Raw genomic sequence first — 19,096 nt, 5'->3', positions numbered from 1 at the left:
TTGTGCCCTGCGCTTGGATAGTCAACATAGAGCCTATGACCCTTTAATGTTTACTTCCTCTACTAAATATACTAAACTCCACTATCCACCCAAAACTATTGCATTCACTTTTTCTATACTCCCAACATTTCTAGGACCTTTGATGTAGTGTGAGACTCCTCCTGACCCATTAGATTTACCCAATAAACTGCCGTTAACTGTTTCCTTCTTAAACTAAGAGGCATTTCTCCCACTTCAACTTGAAGAGCTGAAACAGGTGATGATCAAAATGCCCAACAACAAATCCTTAATGCTTGAGCTTGGCTTCTTTCTAACTTCTCTCGATGAGTCTTTGCTCCTGAACTGTACACTACACAGCCATAATCCAACACTGGTCTAGTCAGTGTAATATCTATATAGTTTTTAAAGCCAACCTGTCTGCCAGAACTTTTGCCTTTATCTTCCATCCTTTTAATATGTTTGTTCCATGTACGTCTATTATCTAGCCACATCCCTAAAAGTATAATTTCTGATACCTGTTCTTGCTGTTGATTATATAACTTTACCTTCAGATTTGTTTCTTTACTTTTTTTTGTAAACAGGACCACTTGTGTAGGGGCAGGCGCATCTCATCACATAATGTTTGACAGGTCACTGAGCCAGTGACAGCAAAAAGAGTGCAATAACACCACCAACGATCAATAGATGTTCATATATATCATGCAGCCATTGGCTAAATTCTCCATCAGTCAAACTACTGGAAGTAGGAAGTACTGTGACAGATCAATAGCAATGCAGCATATGCAGAAGGTCAAAACACTCGACTGCTTTTAGATTTTAGTAACTATAACTTTGACTTTTTATTCAGTTTGTTGTCTCATTTCATCTGTAACACTGTAAGCTATGTCATCGACTTTTTTCATGTGTAAGTAACATGGTAAAGGAGGTCTCCGGCAGACATGGTGACATGAACAAATGAATAACCATCCATAATTCAACACTATTGTGTTGGTGGACTAAATGTGCTTAATATTATGTTTTTCTGTGGACTCTTACCTTTCAAAATAAATCGTGATGTACAGCTGTAACAACTACTTTTTCGAAGATACATTAAAGAAGAGACCACAAAAGAAACTTTCAGAGAGTCATGTGTATTTAGAAAAAATGTATATGACTACAAAAATAAATATTTCTGGAACACACCAGGGATATGACATGATCAGCAGAGTTAAAGTTTTGTAAGAAGCTAAATTATCATATGCATTTGTTTATATGACAAAACATGCTTTTTGACTCGAGAAGGTCCATACGAACTACAAAGGCAGATACTGATAAGATCAGGGCCTGTTGTGTGGACTTTGGGGGTTTTATGGTGTGCTCACATGTTGATTGGTCAGTTTGAATGTCTTTAGTCACATGGTCAAGAAATATACAAAATAGTTGGTAAACTCGAGCTCTGGCTCTTTTCCTGGCCTGCTTCTCCTCCTCTTTAGTCTATCTTCTCTGACTCTACTGCAATCAGGCTTTTGGGCCTGCTCTCTTTGTCTCTCTCTCCCTCCCTCTGTGTCTCTCCTTCTACCTCTGGTAACTTTAATTTTACATTTAAGCTGGGTACAATTTATACCATATGTTTTATCATTTCATATTTTATCATTTTATACAGTATTTTGTGATTAATTCAGTTGTAAACAGAGAATTATTGTCATTAAATCATCTCATTTTCAAGTATTTGTGAATTACTTTTGATTTAACATCAAGACTTAATTGTTCCATACAGCAATACAATACAATCACATAATATCAACGCTCTCCCACATTTATAGCTATTAATACTGCCCTTATTTCTGTTTTTGGTATGAGTTTGCAGAAGAATGGTTTGACTAGAAATGTACAGTTTTTTACCATCATGCTGATCACTTTTTAGTCACTCGGCAGAACTACAGTTCGAACCGCTGTGGTTTAAAGACCGTTCTTACAGATTAAAGATCTCTTATGAATATATATGAGCATTTGATAACAGTCTTTCCAAATTAAACCAGTTTTTAGAGCAAGCAAAAAAGATACCGTCAGTCCTTAAGTGAAACACATGAAACATCGGTTTCAGCAAAACAGTTCATCAAGGGTTGGCCATGGAATCAAAGGGTAAGTGGATTAAAGAAAGTCTGGATATATGAAGATGGATTGTCCTTTTTTTGTCCAGGTCCTGTTTTGAGGTCTTAAAGTGCTTACAAAAACCCTCTGCATATAAACAAACATACAATCAACACCTTGCAACACCACACAAAACACATATACAAAACCAAAATATATACAAATAACAGGCCTACTAACATCTGATTTTAAGAACAAAAATGTTCCTCAAATGAGAGCACCAACAAATGACAGCGAAGTGAAGAAGCCATTCCATGTGCTGAGCACAATACTTCCTGTCTATTGCTTCTTCTCTACCTACTTGTAAGCAGGTTGAGGACTCGATACCTAGATCGCCCCCTAATGGTTGAGCTAGTTTCTACAGGTAGTAACATACTCAAATAGTGACAGGAAAAACTGTTACACAACAGTGTGTGTGTGTGTGTGTGTGTGTGCTGTTACTACGATGATATGAACTCAAAATCTGATAATATGTACTCCATATCTAATAGGCTTTTTCTGTACAGCTAACACAAATTTAGCAAATACATTCTTTATAAGCTGCCAATTGAAACACAACTAGCTGCAATGGCTGCTTGAGCGTTGTATCTTTAAACAGATGTCCAGTTTGTCAAGTATTCTTGTTGGTGTAATTTATTCATAAACATTGACATGTTGAAAAACAACGCCCCAGTATGTCCGCATCATGGTGCTGGCCAAGAGGTTTGACAGAGTGTGTCTGCTTCCCGAACTGTGCTACGATCTACTGCCTACAGTTGATTTTGATAATCTGGAAATAATTAAGTTTAAACAAAAATACTAATTTAATTGAACAGATAAACCAACACAAAGTTAATGAAAACTACTCAATGTTTTTATTTAAGTTTAACAAATTTTGTGGAGCCTGTTCATCAGCTCTAAAAATAATATGCTATATCTACACAACAATATTAAGGTAACAGATTACAAGCAATTTTTTAAATTAAACTCAAGTATGGATTGAGTAAAAAAATATTCAATTTAGCTCAAATTAGTGTGGAGCCACAAAACAGATTAACAACAATCTCATATTAGACAATACATCATATAATACACACTAAAAAGTGTACATTTAAATATATAGATAATCTTAACAATGACTTTGATGTTTTCAAAAACAGCATACTTTCAAACAACTGGACATCAAACAATAAACAATATTGTTTAAAAACAATAAACTTAAAGAATTGGGCATTTCAACACTTAATTTACCAATAAATCTGTTTGAATGAGCCCACGACAACTTCACAACGCAGGCATTCTGCGTTGCCTGGTGAAGGGAGCCAGGCGTTGTTTGCAAGTCGAGACGGCTCGGTTCTAGGAGTCAGCTCCCTTCAGTGAATTATAAGAGTCGGATTCTATCCGAAACCGATTGCCTTTTTGTATAATAATGTAAAACAACATGATTGATTAAATTTCATTTTGCTCAGCCACATGCATTTTGTGGTACTAGATATAGTACACTAAATGCATGTTGATTATAATATAAGCTTTTAAGTATAAGCTTTTGAACACGTGTGATCCGATGCCCCAACAAACAGTTCAATCCAAAAATGATCAAATCTGATTCAATCTAACACGAGTACTGAACAGAACTAGTGCAAATTGTATCATGAAATAAAGTTTTAACAGATGTTTGTGCGAGAGTGCTGTGGAGATAAGCCGGCTTGGTAGGTAGTCAATAAAATGTTTTAATGGATACAATATTTAATAGGGAGCCAATGCAGTAATTGTTAGACTTGTTCAAATCTTTATTTGAGCTGAGGTTGAACATTCAGTGTGGAAAGGTTGAACACTGCATACATGCTGCAAGATTGTTTTAAACAACTTTTACTCGTACACTCTAAAAACTAAATTGTATTGTAATTGAAGACATGCAAGAGTTATATTAAAAGTTTGATGCACACAATCACTTTTTAAACTAATCAACTGTAAAGATATGCCAAAAACACAGCAGTGAGAAGTTCACAAACCACCAGAAAAACAAGAAGTCACTGCACAAGACTTGTTTACTTTAATCTTTTAAGTGTTCAGTATGCACAAGTCACAATATTGAACTGTTATTTTTAGTTTCCAATTGACTGAAATTTCACTCAACTGTCTTTGTTAAATGTTTTAAACCACTTTTTCATAGAATAACATTTGAATGTGTTAACTTACAGAATTTTTAATTATACAGTTGAAATAAACACATTAAATTATATAAAAAAAACAGTCCAATAAAGCATTTTGTATATGCATATATATATATATTTATTATATGCATATATTTTTTAACAAACATATACAAGTCTTTTATTCTCAGTAGTTAGTGCAGATGAAGTTGAGTCTGTGAGATTCAGGAAGGCTGATCCAGGTCTGATTTCCTCCAGACTGAACTGCTCCTTTTCTGTTCTCCAGTTTGCAGTTTTCCGGTGTGCTGCCGTTCCCTGGAGCCCAGTTCTGATAGCACACCATGTCTCCACTCAGCCAGAGCCACATGTTCATGCTGCAGTAGTTGTGTAAACCCAACCACACCGCCTCAGTAGATGCCAGTTTAACCACGTTCATCACACGACGCTGCATCTCCACTGACTGAACCGAGACCAGATCCACATGATTCTGTCTGCAGTATCTCAGAGCTTCAGACCACGACAGATTCTGCTGGATCACAATCAGTTTATCTGGACACAAAACAAAGCAGAAACTAGAGAGAGACTGATCAACAACAACATGCAGAACAAACACTGTGGAGGAATTTGTCATGTCAGACATGTAGAGTCAACTTTAACACTTTCACTGCCATTGACAATATTGTACGGGAAGCCCTAATGCAGTTACAGGACTTCAGAGTCTCTTGGAAGTGAAAAATAAATCAGAGAAAGTGAAAGTCAGGTTGCGTGTAAAAATTAGTTATACAAGCTTCCTTTGGCTTATTTACAGCTTCATCAGTTACCACAGTGAAATGATCCACCGTGTTGATTTGCATGAGGTTAGAAATGTGAAAGAGTTTACACACACACATGCACTTGCTCACTAAAACACATTTATGCATGTGTATTATACTTCTTAAAAATGTACTCCCTTTTCTTAGTTTTTGTCAGAAAATGTTGCATTTTTGATTAAACTACCTGCATTCAATGGGGGGAATTTTTTTTTTTTTTAAAACAGACTCTTGGTGCTTTATTGTTATATATGATCATATATTCCTATGAGAAAAATTCCAGAGAAAAAAAACTCATCATAAATGCTGGCAATCTTTTTAAAAACACTGGCATGGAAAGAGTCAAGAGATCTGGAGCTGATGATGGATTGAGTGTGTTTGGGGATCTGCTCACCTTTATGACACACAAAAGAAAACTGACGGTCACAAGTGACGTCTGCCCAATGGCCCTGAGTGTTCTCTAATAGCATTGTGCAGTTTTCATTCCCTCCGTAATTATTTGGGTCTCCAGTATTCCAGTAACTGAATGAATAGTTGCTCTGATCTGACCACTGCCATGAGTCTCTGAACAGACCGATCCAGACTGCAGATCCAGATGAGTTTCTGTCATTAATGAACTTCTCCAGCTGTTGATTCTCATTCTGGTTCCTCACACTGACCAGATCAATGTGATTCTGTCTGCAGTAACTCTGAGCAGCTCTCCAGTTCATCTTCTGATTGACAAACACCAGTCCTCTGCTCGCTTAAATTAAAAATTAAACAAATGAATGATACCATGATTCATCCCTACTATGCTTTATAGTTAAAATGTGAACAGGAACAACGATGAAATCATCATGTCTGTTACTAAAACAATGGGTTGATATAGTCAACAATATTTCTATAAGATACAAAGTGGATTTGACTTGAAAAGTTGCATTTACACTTAATTTACAAAAATTATACGCTCATATTTACATCTCCTTTGAAATCTGTGTTAAATGACAGTTTTTTATAAGCGTTTGTACTCACTGTTGTAGCATACGAAGAACCAGGAGTCACTACATGCTCCATCATACCACTCTCCATTTCTCATAAAAGCACACTCATCTCTGCCATCTGGTTGTTGATTTGCCCAGTTCAAAAAGAGTGCAGGATCACCTGAAGACCACTGCCATTTCCTCTGCAGACCAATCCAGACACGTTCATTATTCACACTCTTCATCAGCTGGATCATGTCGTTCATGTTGTCAACAGTGGCCAGATCTGTGTATTTCTCTCTGCAGTATCTCTGAGCTTCAGTCCAGGTCTTCCTCTCATTTATAAAGTGATACTGACGCTGAACACATTCAGATATGGAGCAGAGAGCTGTGAAAGAGACACTTTGCTTTAATGCTATTCAGAACAGAGTCAAACCTAATGAAACTATAAACCATAAATAAAACTACAAACACACTCACCAATGAGGAGAAGAGGGAAATATAGAGTCTGAGCCATTTCTGAGGAAGAAACACATTGAGATGAAAAATAACTCTGATATTCATTTCTGAGTAAAACATGAATGCATTAAAAATTATCAGGAAAAAAAATCACAATCATTAATGTAATTGTTAAATTTCTGAAAATTTTTGATTGAATGAATGAATGTGTGTTGTTCTCACTTGGAGCTGGTGTGTTTCTGTCCTCAGTCTGATGTTTCTGTCTGCAGCGTCAGACCATGTGATTATTCTATATCTGCTCTCATCCATCATTCAGCTCGTCACATCATTTGCTTATTACTCAAACAAAGGCCTTGTTCAGTTTTTTCCACATTCAGGTGCATTTGCATATTGTTTTCTGTATTTCCCTGGAAGTATACTAATTTGAATGAAATAGTAAGTCCAGTGTCTGTTTTTTATTATAATATTAGATAACCTTTTAAAATGCAAACTATTTTAAGTAATAAACAAGTCAACCTACTCGTATGACGATTTAAATGTTTGAAATAACATCATCAACAGGTGATTTGGTGTGACATTTTTCTTTTTTTATGAAAATGTAAGTTACTGCAAAGATTTTGAGGTAATTCAAATTAATCAGTTAAAAGTAAAGACAGAATCTGCAGACACTTTCTGCGCAGAATATTGTTGAAAATCTGTGGGTTTATGCACATGATTTTGGGAGTATCATAACTAAAACCTTAATATTTTAAATAAAAAGTGATACCTTATTAACTTTCATTTAATGTTTACAATGCAAATCCAATTAGATCTATTTTATTTGGTAAAAAAAAGCAAGGTTGTCAAATAATACATTTACTAAAAGACAGAAAATATTATTCTACACACTGTAAAGAAATCATATAAATATTTATGTTAGTTAATAATATTACTGAAATTAATTGAAAACTGAATAAATATAGATTTACATACACACACACACACACACACACCAGTAAATAAACAGAATCAATGAAAATCTAAATGCTAAAAATCTGCAGAAATCAGCACACGCAGATTCTGTGTGGGCCTGGTTAAAAGCCATCATACTTATGTATAAGGTGATAATTTAGATTAGGTCTGCACAATTAATCAAAAAAGATCAGGATCTTGATTCGACCATACACACGATCTTAATTCAGCTTTTCTACGATTCAGCTAATTATATTTCAAGGTCAGGGGAGAAGGGTAAAGGCGGACACACAAGTCTTCACAGCAACATAGACACCTTCAAATGTTGTTAACAGTGTCACATACTGTATTCATAAGGTATAATTCACCCAGAAATGTCATTTCTGTCTTTACGTAATGATGTCTTCGCACCAGCAAAATCACATGTAAGCTGACCCCCAGCTGTTTGTTTACTTCTAAGAACGCACACGTGCACGCATAACGCCTACTTCAGTGAACAGAAGCTGCAAAGGCTGTGAATAACAGGTAATGAAGTTGTAAATAACGTTCAGTTTGATGCACAGAGTGATCATTTGAGGGCCGTGCGGGACATTTGATTTGCATGTGTGTGTTTTTTCTTACAGTGATGGCAGCCATGAGCCGCACTCGGAAGTAAAAGTGAACCTTTGTGCACATCATTTAAATGATCATATCACATTGGACAGTTATGATTAAGACAAGCATTTGATATGTTTTTTTTTTTCTTTTCACAGTGAACACAGTGTTGTGCATGAAAATAAATGTTTACTGTGTCAGTATAACAACCCTAGCCTATATCATGTTGAATATAATGCAAGAAGAAATCTGATAATGACAAAATTCTAATTTTACCCGTGAAAACAAATGATCTAATAATGTTGTCAATAACAGATGACAAGCACATGTCCTAAACATAATAAATCAACTTCAGAATTAAGATTATTTATATTGTGATGTCGTCATTTTACTGTGAATTAACAAACAGGACATATTGAAAATCTCTTCAAGTCCACCATAATGACTGTACAAAATGTAGCATTTTAAGCAACAGTAGAGCTTCACACAGGCCTAATATTATTAGTGTAGTTTTACCATATGTTTGAGAATTAACAATAATAATAGGCTAATCATATTAACCTTTATTTTACATCTACAGAATTGTGAGAAAATCCTGATCTTGGTTTTAAAAAAAAATAAATCATGATTTACATTTGCCAGAATGTCCTTGATTTAACAAAAAAAATAAATAAATAAATTAAAAAAATTAAAAATTCAGCAAATCTGCAGGTCTGACTTTTTCTGACTTTGATTCCATTTTTCAAGCTAGCTAATAAGACTACTTCATATGGATAAGCTTAGTGCTCAACATATTGGACCTGCTGATTTCTGGCAATCACTCACTAAATATAACATGATGTATTCTTTATGTATTCTTTTGCATTTGGATGGTCTACTTGAAGAATATTAATTTACAGTTACATCCTCTGACAAAGACCCAGAGGTTGTGTCCCTGAGCATATGTAGATGGCCAGCATAATACTCTAATGGTGCTCTCACACTAGCACTTTTGGTCTGCACCCGGGTTTGTTTGACGTTAGAGTTCGGTATGTTTAGCTAGTGTCTTCTGAACTCAGGTGAGCACCCAATAACCATACATGAGTCTGCCTGAAAGAGCTGGTCTGGGGTACGGTTCATGTGAGCTCTGGTTCTTTTCTGATGAGAATACAATCGTACCAGGTGATGTGAACCGCCAACTGTACAACAAACTATCATTTTCATATTGTTCATTCATGTGTGTGTGTATCATTTACTGTACCTTGGTGACAAGCGGGACTGAGTCAGGGCAAACACAGTGATAATATCTGCTTGTCCTCTCCAAGAACAGCTTCTGCAGATGTTCTGTGATGTTCTGAACGTTTATAATATATTTTTGCTGCAGACAGATGCGAGTCGCTTTCTGTATTTCCAAAACCAAAAGATTCAGTAAAAGCAGAACAACCGCAATATGTGTACGTCTTTCCATTTTGGGGCTTTGTTTTCGTGTCCATCAGTTAGCAATAGCCGTACACACAACGGCAGCTCAATGATGCAAGTGTAGCAGGTTTCAGAATGACAAAAGACAGCGTGAACACAAACCAACCGAGAAGGAGGCAAGGGGGGGAAAATCAAACTTGGGTAGGTCCAGGCAAATGGACCAAGTGTGAAAGCACCCTAAGTCACTCCAGGTAAATGATGAACAATTAAATGAAAGGATGTGATGCTATAAATGGTCAATTATCTACATGTGTTCATTATAGATGAGTGTAATCCATTACTAATTAGAAACAAGGTCTACATTTAATGATCACAAATTGGAAGCAGATTACATTTGGAAATGGAAACAAATTAAATTCATTCCTTCAGTTGCTTCGGCTTAGTCCCTTTATTCATCTGGGGGCCCCCAACGGAATGAACTGCCAACTTAACCAGTATATATATCACACTCATACACTACGGCCAATTTAGTTCATCCATTTAACCTATAGCGCATGTGATTGGACTGTGGGAGAAACCAAAGCACTTGGAGGAAACTCACAAAAACAACGGGAGAACATGCAAACTCCACAGAGAAATACCAACTAGCCCAGCCGAGACTTGAACCAGCAACCTTCTTGCTGTGAGGCAAGAGTGCTAACCACTGAGCCACCGTGTCACCTTTAAGGTAAATTCTAATAAATAAAATATTGATAGACTGCGCACGACATGTCTGAAGAGCGAGGAGGGATCCGAGGGTGAGAAGGGTGCGAGACTTATTTGAGGAGAGAGATAGACGCTTGATTTCCGGGAGATTGTCACTCGTTTGCGGGCATTATGAGTCACGCAAATGCACATGTAACAGGGGCCAGCTAGTGTGTGCTGTGCAGGTAAACCTCACTCCTCTGACCTCTAAAGGTGCTCTAGCGACAGATGCTAGAGGCCATGGTCTTTAGCCTCCTTGGTAGAGCACCCGACTCCCATGCGGAAGGTCGCCGGTTTGATTCCAGTTCAGAACGGGTTGGGCGGCGTAGAACCAGTGGGGTTACACATAGAGGCTCCCAAAACTTTGGGGAGACTTGGGATGTCTGAATATCACGTTTTACAAATATAGTGAGACACGATCCAGCGGTACATCCTTGATAAACTCTCCGACGTGCACTGCTCTTTATCTTTGGAGCTCAGAGGAGCGCATGACAGTTTTTGAAAATATCTGTAAATTCGTTCTGGATATTTTCCGGAAAGAGAAGTTGTAACATTACCGGCAATTTGCCGGAATTGCTGCGCTGTGTGAATGCAGAAGGAAGATTGCCGTAATAAGCGCGTGCACGTCTAGAACGTGCTGACGTGAGACATCTGCTTTAGCCAATCACAACAGTCAGACGCATTTACGTCCGCGCGGTTTATGAGAATAAAAGCCTTTGAATATTTTTCCAGACACATTTAGCTGCTAGAAGTTAGTCAGATCACGTTTATATGTTCTTCTTAATGCCAACTGTGTAAATAATCATCATGAGATGCTTATGATAAGCCGTTGTTTGTTTACCTTCAAGCTTTGCGTGTGCCTGTGAAACAGCCTGTGAGCGCCAGCACACACACATATCATGAACATCTCGACATGCAAAAGTGATCCTGCGAAAGTTGTTCACAATATTGATCATCCACAGAGTTTGTGATGTAGTCAAATGTTTACAAACACAATCGCAGCCGTTTAGACTCATTTGTGGTGAATGATGTCAGACTTTACCGGTATTTTGGAATGGATGTGTGAATGCTCTTTTCCGGAAAATTTCTGTAACGTCCTCGCCTGTGTGAACAGCGCTTTTTTGAATATACCGGTAAAGTCGTTACGGAAATTTTCAAGATATTTACCGGTTCCACTGTGTGAAAGGGGCTAGTGTGTGGCAATGTGTTTGGCTCTGCAGTGAGCACCACTTGTGTGTGTGTGGTCACATGATGTGTGCTTTCAGCCGTGTTAGGGTTAGTGTTAAAAGGGTCTAAGTGTGTATTTTTTGTGAGCGGGTTTGCGACGGGGGCGAGGCGGAGATCAGCGATGCCCGCTCAGCATCGTGTTGTATTTTCATGTTGTTTTTTTATATATATTTGTTACAACCTTTAAAGGCACATCTTTACTTTTTACCATTTGTATGTTGTTTGCTTCCTGTCTTTGACCTTATATGATATTGCACTACTGTGATTGTTTGCTTCCTGTTTTGAACTCTCTCCTTTAATTAGTTTGTCTGCCTCAGCTGTTTTTGCTTGTGTTTATCTCTGCCTGTTAACCATAATATCACAGATATTGTGTACAGTTCCCTTGAACCGGGCCGAAGCACACTTGACCCCACTCCTGTCTCCCTCGACGCCCCGCACTCACATCGCATTTAGGCTTGAGCATGCTTACGTCATCAATGATGCGCTGTTCAGTAAGAAGCGCTCTCGCTCAGCACAGTGGAGATTTCTTTAGTTATATCGTTTAAGTTGTTTGATATGCGGTGACACGCAGTCAGATATTTGGCTGAACAGATCCGCCACTTTTGACGCACATAAACAATCATAAAGTCCTCGTGCTGCAGGAATTAGGAGGTTTGCTGAAGGTGCATCTGTCGTGCAGTAAGGGGTATAAGTCTTTAATAAACTACAACAGTTTGCATTCATTGAACAGTAAGAATGATAAATAAATCCATATAAAACGGTCTCTTAAAAGTCTCATCTCATCTTTAGCTTTAGGCTCAGGTGCACTTTGCACTCACTGAGCCCAAGTGAACCACGCCCTGGCAACCTTCTTCCAACCGGGCCTGGGCCGGCCAAGTGAATCGTGCCTGAGCCCGATTCAGAGTACTCACACTTCTCAAAAGATCCGGGAAACGGGCCTGGGCACGGATCGGTTAGCATAGTGTGAGTACACCCTATGACTTTTATTTAGGCAAGTTTGTAATCGCGCATCAACTCACACAAACAGTTTCCACTATATACACAATTTAGGCCGCTTTCACACCGGACTTTTGTTTCGGAACCTGCCGCATTCCCCCAGTTAGCGAGGTTCTTTTAGCATATGTGAATCCAGCAATCGTGCTCGGATCCGGGCCAAAACAATCAGTCCAAGATCGCCTGAATGAGGTGGTCTCAGCTCAATTGAAATGAACTCTGGAGCAGACAGGTTACAGTGAGAAAGCAATACAATCCGAGCCCAGCTTTATCACAGTGTATTATGTATATGTAATAGGCATACGGCTATATGAAGAGAGAATTATGAGTAGGGCAGGATGTTATCAATTCTACTGGTAAATGTCATTTCATGTAAAATACGAAAGTGAAAGCATGTTAACTATTAACGAGAGCTGTTTATCCGTTAGGAAAATCTACTGAACAGCAATCTTGGTTTATCTGTTATTTCACTTTATAATGTAAAGCTTAATATGCATAAGCCAACTGCTGTGTATGAGAAAGTCATCCCTCTCATTTATATCTCTTAATGATGTCTGTCACCGTTCAAAATGAAAGTGCAGCTTTTCACTTATATTGTCTTATTGCTTATCGTCATAAATTAAAATGAGGACGTATGACAGCTGAGTGGGACTTAATATAAACCATGAAGCTCTGACTAATGTGAGGAGAGTTTACTCACACGTGACTTGTTTGAGCTATTTTGGTCCATTTAGAAACTTTGCCGTGTGAAAGTGAACCCCACCAAGAACAAAGATCAACATTGTAACAATTTTAATCGCTGTTTCGGAACAGAGAATCAATTTACGGGTGTGATAGCACTCTTAGATACTGACTGAAAAACATCAGTTGTGCTGTTAGTGTGGTTACTTGACCATTTTGTGGACTAAAAATGCTCTATTTCTGCAAAATCCTTTTTGCTGTTTGTCTATTTTTTTATTACTTATGTAGACTGAGTTAGCTCAATATTTCATTATTTGATTTAACATTTAAAATAAAATCACACCAGTTTTTGTTGCAAACATAATACATGATTTTTCATGATAAAAACTCAAGAAATAAATAATACTGTCCTATTTACATTCTGAGTCACCTCCAAACAGTCAAACCTGTATCTTCTTCTTTTTCTTGCTTTATTGTGACTGTAACAATGGGGAGTAACACCAACAACTGAGGGAAGATCCAAATTTCCAGGTTTATTCGCAGTCAGGCAAGCAGTGGTCAACACAGGTGCAAACAGGTGTGTGAGGACAATCCAGAATCACAGTCTAATACAGGCAAGAGGTCAGAAAGGCAGGCGGCAGGCAAAGAGGCTAACGGTCGGTACACAAGATAACAAGACTGGGAAACGCGTTGTAATGCTACTTTACAGTAAACAAGACTCGGCCAACTGAAGGGGTGAATGTGTGGCTTAAATAGTGTGTGTTAATCAGTCTCTGACAATCCTCAGGTGGTGTGAATGTAATCAGTTTATATGAGGAAGCATGTGTGAGTGTGAGCGGAGTGCATGTATGAAAATGTAGTCCAGAAATGGTAGATTTGTAGTCTGTGGTTATTGTAGGTGCAAACCAGCGATCTTATGGGAAATGATCGTTGGTAATCGTGACAGTGACTAACTCACTAAAAGCATTATCGCCACCTACTGTACTGGATATAACTCTGGTGATGAGCCTGAATATTAGACAGGGGCAGGACAAAGAAATGAGAAGAGAGGAAGGGGACACATGAGAGAATAAATAAATAAAAAATATTGAATGTTTTACATTCTCCAATTCTACATTCAGACCACATATTTATGTCAGCACTGTGTTCAGCTTCTCTAACATATAGGGTCTTTATGTTCATGACTGAGAATATCCCCACCCCCCCATGAACATATACAAACATTGGAGCCCCCCCACCATATAAATACGCACACACACACATATGTACTGTATATATATATATATATATATATATATATATATATATATATATATATATATATATATATATATTGTAACAGTGGTTGGTAATAATAATTCAGTTTAAATATAATTTAAATGAAGAAAAATAAAAATAAATTTCAAAAACCAGTTTAAGTGGGATTCGAACCCAGACCCGTTTGCACCACGGTCCGACGCTCAACAGCTAGTCCACATGACCACCTTTTATGGTCTCCTATTGTGTACCTGTCCTTCCGCTTCCTCCCGACCCCGGAAATAAGGTTTTGGAAGCTCGAGGGAGGGCAGAACAGAGCAGCGCCTCCTAGTGGCACTTTGAGAAAATGGGAGAACATTTTATTCGCCACAATATATATATATATATATATATATATATATATATATATATATATATATATATATATATATATATATATATGTCTTGGCCTTCAATAAAACCAAAATTTAGGTAGGCTTTGTCATACTGTCTAATCTTTTTCTTTCCCTCTGAAGAATCACTGCATTCACGTTTCTCTGCCATTTTTGTTTTGATTTTGCCTTTACGACACGATGACAAGCACATTGTGTGAGTGAGCAAAATTTAAATAATTATTTAAAGTTATTTTTTAAAATTATTTCTACTATTATGTTGGAATTTTAAGCATGTGTTTTTATTTATTTTTTTATTTTTTGGTACTTAAAATACATATATAATAGTAGGGCTGTTTGATTTTGGGAAAAATCATAATCATGATTATTTTGGTCATAATTGTAATCACAAATATTCAAAATGATTATCAGTTGAAGTCAAAATTATTAGTGCTCCTGAGAATTTTTTTTTCTAACAAATATTTCCCAAATTATGTTTAACAGAACAAAGGATTTTAACAGTATTTCCTATAATATTTTTTCTTCTAGGCTTGTCTATTTTATTTTAGCTAGAATAAAAGCAGGTTTAAATATTTTTAAACCAATTTAAGGTCAATATTATTAGCCCCCTTAAGCATTATATATTTTTGATTGTCTGCAGAAGAAACTACTGTTATACAATGACTTGCTCTAATTAAGCCTTTGAACTGCACTTTAATCTGAATGCTTGTATTCTGAAAAATATCTAGTAAAATGTTATGTATTGTCATCATAGCAAAGATAAAAGAAATCAGTAAATAGAAATGAGATATCAAAACTATTATGTTCAGAAATAAGTAAAAAAAATCTTCTTTCCATGAAACAGAAATTGGGCAGGAAAATGGTTGCTAATATTCAGGAGGGCTAATAATTCTGACTTCAACTGTATACAGTTATTTTCCACCCTGCAAGGGAAAGAGAAATAAATACAATAGAATAAAAAAAAAAAAATAATTAAACAAACTGTGCTTTAAGCATCTTTACTGTCAGAAAAACACTTTAGCTACAAAAATCCTTCACTCAAGAGCAGAGAGGGATTTTCTCAATATCTTTGATTAATAATAATAAAAACAGGCGGCAACAGAATATATCTCGCTGTCTCTTTAATGGTTTCTCTTTTACGTCTTTTGATCCTCAACTCATTTGTGTATTACACAAATGAGGGTTATTATAAATAATCACTAAACACCGCGTTTTGACACCTATTTGACTATTAAAGCGCTCACGTTAAGATGACTTTGGATGTCCGCGCTTTGAATGCTAACTGGCTGCATGCTTGTGACTGCGTGTGCGTGCTGCACACACTCGTAAGCACGCGGTCTTTTGCACTTTTAAGAGCAACATGTGTACAACTGGAAAGGGGGCGGTATATGATGCAATAATCGTTTATCTCAATTAATGCTTTTTTATAATCGTTTGAAGCCAAAATCGAAATCGAATTTTTGATTAATTGCACAGCCCTATATAATAGTGGACCATTTTTATGCCTTTTTCTACCTCAACACTTCTCCTTAGTGTTATCCCTATCCTTATCCAGGATAAGTCCTGCCAGAGTTCACAAGGGGGCGCGGACTCCAGGTTGGGAACCACTGATCTAGAACCTAAACCTGAAACTTCTATATACCTAATAAACACTCTTATATACTTGCCAATACATTATACCTTTTTCTAAAATAGTTATATGTATCATTTTGTCTTCCCCACACTGACTAAACAACATTTAGTGGTGTTTGTTATATTTGCTACATATAGAAAAGTGCATGATCCACATTTTCAGTCATGGCCAAACCTGTATGCGAAAAAGCGGCCATTTTAAAGTTTCCATATCCCCAATGATCAGGGTCCTACCATTTTCACTGAATCATGGAGGATAAATCATGGAAAACATTGCTTTTGATGTAACATATTTATCAGACACTTTTGTAGTTAGTGATATATATATATATATATATATATATATATATATATATATATATATATATATATATATATATATATATATATATATGTTGCATGTTACTACCATATAATAAATACTCTGATGGGTGTTTTGAGCTGAAACTTTACAGACACATTCTGGGGACACAAAAGACTTATAATAAATATGAAAAAAGGGGTAACATATGTGTCCTTTAAGATTGAGTGTGAGTAAACATTCTACTATTGTTCCATGAACACCGTTTTGATGTAAATTTTAAAATATGCTAAATCCGAAAAGAATAGTCAATTCGATTCATCTTTATTTCTATAGCACTTTTACAGTGAAGATTGTGTCAAAGAATGGAAACATGGAAGATTATAGTAAATTTAAACAGTCACTCCAATTTTCTGAGTTGAGTTCAGAGTTCTGTGTGTTTTAATATTCACTGCTGAGGGTCTAAATATTGAAGAGCAAATCCATCTGTGCGCAGCTCTACAAGTCCCAAACCATGTAAGCCAGTGGTGACAGCGTTGAGGAACAAATGTCACCAATTTGCGAAAGTGAAGGAAAAAAAAAACCCTCAAACCAGGCTGAGTTGGGCACGACCATTTCTCCTATGGCCAAACGTCTTGTGCAGAGCTGCAGTCTAGGCCCCGGAGGCTGCCCTGCTCTCGGTCATGGAGGATCTCAGACTGGCTAAAGCAGACCCTAAATCATCAGTCCTCATCTTGCTGGATTTATCAGCTGCTTTTGACAATGTAAACCACCAGATCCTGCTATCTACGCTTGAGTCACTAGGTGTTGCAGGCACAGTTATTCAGTGGTTCAGATCTTACCTCTCTAAAAGGTCATTCAGGGTGTCTTGGAGGGGAGAGGTGTCCAACCTACAGCATCTAAACACTGGGGTACCACAGGGCTCTGTTCTTGGGCTACTTCTCTTCTCCATCTACACAACATCTTTGGGATCAGTCATCCAGAAACAGGGATTATCCTACCACTGCTATGCTGATGATATCCAGCTATACCTCTCTTTTCACCCTAATGATCTCTTGGTACCGGCTCGCATCTCAGCCTGCCTGTCAGAAATTTCACACTGGATGAAAGATCATCATCTTCAGCTGAACCTCACGAAAATAGAAATGCTTGAAGTTTCTGCCAACCCGACCCTACATCACAACTTCTCAATCCAGATGGATGGGGAAACCATTAATGCATCCAAAATGGTGAAAAGCCTTGGAGTTAAGATTGATGACCAACTAAACTTCTCTGACCACATCTCTAGAATTGCTTGACCGTGCAGATTCGCACTCTACAACATCAGAAAGGTCCGACCCTTCTTATCTCGACATGCAGCTTAACTCCTTGTTCAAGCTCTTGTTCTCTCCAGACTGGATTACTGCAACTCTCTACTAGCTGGGCTTCCAGCTAACTCTATCAAACCTCTTCAGCTGCTCCAGAACGCAGCAGCACGAGTGGTCTTTAATGAACCTAAAAGAGCACATGTCACTCCGCTGCTCATCCGTTTGCACATTTGCTGCTCCTGGTGTTTGCTGCCAGTTGCTGCTCGGATAAAATTCAAAGCTCTGATGTTTGCCTACAAAGCGATTTCTGGCCTTGCTCCTACTTATCTGCTCTCACTTCTGCAGATCTATGTGCCCTCCAGAAACTTGCGTTCTGTGAATGAACATCGCCTCGTGGTTCCATCCCAAAGAAGAAAACGCTTTCCCGAACGATCGCGCTCAATCTGCCCAGTTGGTGGAATGAACTCCCTAACTGCATCAGATAAGCAGAATCACTCAAAAAAAAAAAATACTAATGCTTTCCTTCTTAGACTTTACATACCTGAAACTTGCCTACAGCACTTATTTGGTTGGCTTGAGAAAGCCAACATACTGTAATGCTACTCTGTCCTTGAAAACAAACGTATCTCCTCCTAGGCCGTTCATGCCACGAGGCCCAAATGTGGTCAAAATGTGCCTTCTACATTCAAGATTGTTGCTATATCTCCACATGCCTAAAGGACTTATAGTTTTTTTAATAAAAAATGTTAAATATAAAATTTTTATAACCCGGGCATATAAAAAAAATTATAAAAGCCCCAAATTTGGCTAAAAGCTGTATTTAGATGCGTTAGATTTTGTTGCTATATCTTTAAGGTTTATCAGACTTATAGTTTTTCATACTTATACTTATACTTATATTATTATTATTATTACTCATACTTATACTTATATTATTTTTCTCAAAATATGGCAAGCCATTTTTGACTTAAACTCCATATTTTTTACTGATATGGCAAGCCATTTTTGCATGTATCACTTTCACACTGATTAAGCATTGTATTTTCAAAAAAATACGGCAAGCCATTTTTACATAATGTTCATTCCCTTAGTCCCTTAATAATCAGGGGTCGCCACAACGGAATGAACCG

At 37.2% G+C, this 19,096-nt stretch overlaps 2 protein-coding genes across 4 annotated transcripts in view; both read right to left on the bottom strand.

Moving 5' to 3' along the window:
- Positions 1 to 19,096, bottom strand: part of si:ch211-225k7.4 — a 494,418-nt gene that overhangs the window by 32,808 nt on the left and 442,514 nt on the right.
- Positions 3,876 to 6,896, bottom strand: si:dkey-83f18.2. Of its 3 annotated transcripts, none has more exons than XM_087258323.1 (5): positions 6,712 to 6,896; positions 6,511 to 6,549; positions 6,083 to 6,418; positions 5,479 to 5,813; positions 3,876 to 5,377 (listed from the first exon to the last, which is right to left on the bottom strand). In XM_087258323.1, the coding sequence occupies exons 2-5, from the start codon at positions 6,545 to 6,547 to the stop codon at positions 5,369 to 5,371; spliced, it is 717 nt and encodes a 238-aa protein (XP_087114449.1). In that variant the 5' UTR covers positions 6,548 to 6,549; positions 6,712 to 6,896; the 3' UTR covers positions 3,876 to 5,368.

The sequence above is a fragment of the Danio rerio genome, chromosome 7, assembly GCF_052040795.2.
Source record: "Danio rerio strain M-AB ecotype USA chromosome 7, GRCz13ab, whole genome shotgun sequence".
Classification (NCBI taxonomy): Eukaryota; Metazoa; Chordata; class Actinopteri; order Cypriniformes; family Danionidae; genus Danio; species Danio rerio.
This window is presented reverse-complemented; position numbering and strand designations above follow the sequence as displayed.